Raw genomic sequence first — 5,423 nt, 5'->3', positions numbered from 1 at the left:
CAGAGACACAGGGCGCGGGGGTCGGGTGGGCTGGGGGAGGCAGGGGCCGCCGGGGAGAGGGCGGAGAAGTTCCGAAGACAGCAGCCTCAGACTGCTGCTCAGACTTCGCTGTGGACAGGGAGAGGGCTCACCGCTCGACTCAGGGAGGAGAGGTGGCAGCGAGGTGTCTGCTGGCCCACGCCCCAGGGTCACCGCAGCACAGACCCCGTGCAGGCTGAGAGAGGAGGGGCGCTGGGCGGAGGGGCCGACGTGGGGCTGGGGCTGGCATGGAGTCGCCCTGCCGGGCGCAGCCTCGCAGGCTCTGCCGATGACAGCGCTCACGCGCCAGGGCTACCCCCAGCCACAACACGGGGACGAAGAGGGTGAGCTTCCGCTACGCTGCAGGCAGCAAGGCAGCGTCCTGAGGGGAGCCTGGGACCCTGCTGCTGACGGAGACGCCGCGCGTCGGGCCCTTCCGTTTCTAAGGTTGCAGCAGTTGTGTGAAACAGCCGCCACCCGCGTGCCACGGCCGGCCCAAGAGCGGTCCTGGGGGTCAAAGCGGCTGCCCCGCAGCCCAGTGCTGCCCCCCTGGGGTCTGCTGCCTGCCCCGCCTCATGGCGCACACCGCTCTGCCTGGCACACGGGGACCGGGGCGGCAGCGGTCACAGGCAGCTCCCGCAGGGAACCCCGCACCCTCCAGCCGAGGGGCCGAGACACAGGCCAAACCCAGCTCAGCACCACCCATCACAGGGGCACCGCCTGACCTGACGTGAACATGCGGGAATAAACGCTCTCACACACACACGTGCACACACACTTGTCATCGTGACAGCTTTGTGTATATTATAGAACGTACGCACAGGATTGTGTCCTGCCTCAACGCCTCCCTGGATAAAAGAAGGCAGACCCCACCGCTGCCCCAGCTCCCAGCAAGCGTGTCAGGGCGACGCGCCCGCAGGGCCCTGGCCTACCCAGCGTGTTGATGCGGTAGATGAACTCTCTGAAGACCTCCTTCTCCTGAAGGAACTCCACGGGGATCTCAGGGAACACTGTGCCGAAATCCCCGCCTGGTTTGGGTGACCATCCGAGTTTCCACACCTAAGAGGGTGGGAGAGAAACAGTGAAGGCAAGGTGGCCAGACGGGGAGGGCACCCAGAAATGCGCCTTCTCTCCCCACGGCTCCCTGGCTGCAGACACGGTTGAGCGGGGGAGCTCTCCGAGTCCAGCTTCGTCGCCCAGTGCTGCTCCCGCAGCAGGAGCCCAGCTCCCAGCCGGCCCCGGCTCGCGCTGGATCCCCGAGTCCGGTCCCCCGGCCCCGGCTCGCGCTGGGTCCCCGAGTCCGCAGCAGGAGCCCAGCTCCCAGCCGGCCCCGGCTCGTGCTGGATCCCCAAGTCCGGTCCCCGGCCCCGGCTCGCGCTGGGTCCCCGAGTCCGCAGCAGGAGCCCAGCTCCCAGCCGGCCCCGGCTCGCGCTGGATCCCCGAGTCTGGTCCCCCGGCCCAGCAGCTCCAGCACCTCTGGCAGACACTCTCAAGGAGCCATGTGGGGCGCAGCGCTCGCGCGAGGAGCCTCATCTACAGGGCATGGTCTGTGCGGGCCAGACACCGGGGCCTCAGGACTGTGCCTTCCTCTATCTGCTCCCCACTCCCTCCCAAAGGCGAGCCGGCTCGACACCTGCAGGGACGGCCCGAGGGCAGCGCCAGCTCCCCAGCTCTCCTCCCAGTTCCATGGTGACCTCGGGACAGCAGCTGCTGGGCTTTCCCTCAGAAGGAGCCCCTGAGTGGGACTCCTTCCCCTCCCACAGCAAAATCCTCTTCAGACAAGGGCCCCCTGCCTCCTCTGAGCAGCCACCGCAGAACCTCGTGTGCACAGAGGCTGCGCCCCACAAGCTGGCACGCACCCTCCCCAGGCAGCAACAAGCACCCGCCTCAGGCCCCGGCCCGCCTCCCCCGGCCGGCTGCAGCCCCGCATCCTGCTCGTCCAGGCCCTACCGGTTATCTAGAACCAGGTCCTTTAACAGTGCCCACTGGATCCTGGTTCTGGTTCTGAAGCTAGCTTTGGAAGAGCAGCTGAGCTGCAGCTGGGCCAAACCCCTGGGCCGCCTCGGGGTGACTGCTGACAGGGAGGCAGTGAGGGGTGCAGTTTCTGCTCTCCCACTAAAGAGACGGGTCTGAGGAGCCGCCTTGGGGTGACTGCTGACAGGGAGGCAGTGAGGGGCGCAATTTCTGCTCTCCCACTAAAGAGACGGGTCTGAGGAGCCGCCTTGGGGTGACTGCTGACAGGGAGGCACGTGAGGGGGTGCAATTTCTGCTCTCCCACTAAAGAGACGGGTCTGAGGACCTTAGAATCGCACCTGGTGCCGTGGGGGCAATTGCTTCATTTCGCCTCATTTTGCCACGTGATCCCTCACCGTTTCAGAGCACTGCTACTAATGACCGAGCCACGGCGCGCCCGAGGAGCCCAGACGGGTGTCTTGACGGCACACAGGAGCACGCCAGCCCCCGTCAGCGGGCATTGGCGCGCTCACGCCTTGGCTTCCTGCTCAGGGACCCCGAGTTGGGGGCCTGCCGAGTCTGCCTCGTTTGCATCCTGAGCCAGGGGAGGGCTGACTCACCAGGGGCGGGACGCGCGTGTAGCTGTTGACGAGCGGCAAGCGGGCCAAGCTGATGACGATGTTCCTGAGCACCGGCGTGAGGAACGCAGGCGTATGGCTGTTCCTCTTGTGGCCCAAGGCCAATACCGACGGCAGGCACTCCACCATCTCGGCCACCATGCCACAGGCTGCAGTGATGTACTGAGGGTCTGAACAGACACCGCCGTAAGAGAGGCCCCTTCTGTTGAAGCACACCCCGAACTGCCGCCCCGCCCCCGACTTGCCCGGCCTCACAGGGTGGGAGGCACAGGCCCACCACGCGCCAGAGACGTGACTTGTCGTGGGCGCCTCACATGGACTCATTTACTTCACCCTCCTGCAGCCCCATCAGCTGAGCGGGACACCCCCGCGGGGTGTGAGGTCACAGAGAGCCAGGCGGCGGAGCATGCCCACAGCGGGGCGGAAAAGGCGCCATCTCCCAGCTCCAGGACAAGCAGGACACAGCCGAGGACGGGTCAAGCGTCCACACCGACCACGTAGGAGTACTCTCCCATGAATGACTCTCAAGCCCCCGAAGACTCGACGTAAGAGAAACGACCCCAAGACTTACTCTGTGTGTCTGAATCCACGCTGTCCTCTCTGGCAGCCTTGGGGGTGCTCGTCCTTTTTTCTGGACTAAGAAGCTGGTCCCCGGGCTGCACCACAACTGAAATCACAACGAAACAAACAGAAGAATTCCAAAGCATGTCGACCGTCCCTTTCTGTTCAGATTTTCACATTCGTGTAGCCTTATGAACGCTTCCCAAGTGACAGGTTAGGTCAAGTGAGCTTGAAGTTTCCTAGATTCAACTTGGGACAACTTCAGACCCACTAGACTCAAGTATCAATCTCTAGTTAATCTGAAATGCACCAGGATCTGAACTTCTACACTTGGATTCCTCAGTCCTTCCGCTCTCTGCCACCTCTGACCCTGAGGGCTTTTATCAGACAGCTCATGATCCATTACTGCTAACAGCATGCCTGGAGCCCCCAAGAAGCTTGGCTTTGATAAATCACTCCCTGGATCTTTGTTTTCATGTTACTACAAATGGACAGATGAAAACAATTTAAACAATGAATCTTCAAAACACCACTCTATATTTAATTTAAAAATACAAAACATCAAGACACCCTCTCACATGTAAACTATAAAATCCAATTTTAAAAACATTTTGGCTAATGACCCTTGTTAAGGACACTGTCCCTTGAAAAGAATAAGACACTTTTATTTCAAAATTGATGCAGTATAGAAACAAGCATTTTGACTGTAACAGAAAAAAAGTGATTTTTGAAGGTAATCTTATTGGTCTTGTGACGACTCACAACTAAAGGGGGAACCGCCAACTAGGACCCGAGACCAAAGGGCCAGGAAGCAGATGCAGTTCTTATTGGAAGCTGAAATTCCAAATCCACACAAAAGCAAATTCAAGTCAAATTCCAGGGCAGACTCCAAGAGCCCGGAGATGAAGGCAAGGCCCGTAATTCCTCCACCTCCTCACTCCCGATTCCCAGCTCAGCACCTGGACAGCAGGTGGCAAATAACCGTCTGCGCCTAGCCCTGCAGCACGGACCACTGCTTCAAGGGCCAAAGGACAGCGCGCGCCCCGGTCTCGACTCACTGGCCTCCAGGATGAACCGCACACAGTGGATGAGGGAGCAGGCGTGGGTCACCATGTCGGGCGCGGCGAGCAGGCTCCAGAGGCCGGGCAGCTGCAGGGCCAGGCAGCAGCAGTCCAGGCCCGCCTGCAGGTCCAGGCTCAGCGGGACCCTCGCGTGGATCAGGTGCCACGACAGTGCCTGTGGGGCGGGTGGTGTGAAGGAAGGCCCCGGGCCCCATCCCGCCCCAGGGCCCGCCGTCGGGCACGTCCAGACTGCCCTCCGGAGCCACGGCTCTCAGGCCACCACTCCCAGCTCCTCCAGTCCAACCCCGACCCGCTAGCTCACTGGGGGACGCCCGCCTCATCTGGTTGCCCTGTCTTCAGCTTCTGCGCCTCCGGCTCTGACCACTCAGGCTGTGGGCTAGGCGCTCCCCTAGAACTCCCACAGCCCGGGGGGTTCCCACAGCCCGGGGCCTTGGCCTCGGCCACAGTCATGGAGGCTGAACCCGACAGTGAGGCTGTGCTGGCTGCTTCCCAGCAGGTAGAGCCGCTCAGCCCGGCTTCCCTCGTCTGTGAAACGAGACCAGCAGCCCTCACAGGGCTACAGTGAGCCCTGAACGGGATGCTGCAGGGAGGGCCGCCCTGCCCATGGCGACGGCAGCGGCCTCTGCAACATCACCAGGTGCCTGTCTGCCAGCCTTCCTGCGGCCCCAGCACCTGAAGGGCAGGGTCACAGCACTCGGGCTCATCGCTTCAGGAGCAAGCGTGTGAGTGCCCTCTGCATGCCGCTGTCTCCCCGCGGCCCGGCGGCGGGGGTGTGGGCACTGTTCAGGTGTCTGCCTCCCAGGGCGCAGGCCGGGCGCTTCTCCAGAGGGCGCATGAAAGGACCGGGGCCCACCCTGTGCACACGTTTCAGGTTGGGGGTATTTATAAGTGTTAACACCAAGAGCGTTCAATTCCCCACAGCTGAAATAGCAGGCTTATTGCTCAATTTGAAACGTAACAAATTTCTCAGATCGCTACTTTTTAAGTGTTTAAAATTAAAATACTCAAGAATTTTTCTCCCTGGAAATAAATTTAAATGGATGGTTTGTACTAAATCAAAAAACTTTCTTGGCATCAAGGAAACAGACTCACAAATAAGTGAACAAGGCCTCCCCGCCCTGTACCTGGGAGACCCCGGGCAGGAGGCCAGGTCCCAGGTCTGACTCATCAG

At 61.3% G+C, this 5,423-nt stretch overlaps 1 protein-coding gene across 1 annotated transcript in view; it reads right to left on the bottom strand.

Moving 5' to 3' along the window:
• HTT (huntingtin) overlaps nt 1-5,423 on the bottom strand; it is a 113,987-nt gene that overhangs the window by 14,219 nt on the left and 94,345 nt on the right. The window contains 4 exon segments of the mRNA XM_010848065.1: nt 951-1,077; nt 2,592-2,779; nt 3,181-3,276; nt 4,229-4,406. Of these exon segments, the coding sequence (XP_010846367.1) occupies nt 951-1,077; nt 2,592-2,779; nt 3,181-3,276; nt 4,229-4,406 (589 nt within the window).

The sequence above is a fragment of the Bison bison genome, unplaced genomic scaffold (assembly GCF_000754665.1).
Source record: "Bison bison bison isolate TAMUID 2011002044 unplaced genomic scaffold, Bison_UMD1.0 scf7180017849866, whole genome shotgun sequence".
Classification (NCBI taxonomy): Eukaryota; Metazoa; Chordata; class Mammalia; order Artiodactyla; family Bovidae; genus Bison; species Bison bison.
This window is presented reverse-complemented; position numbering and strand designations above follow the sequence as displayed.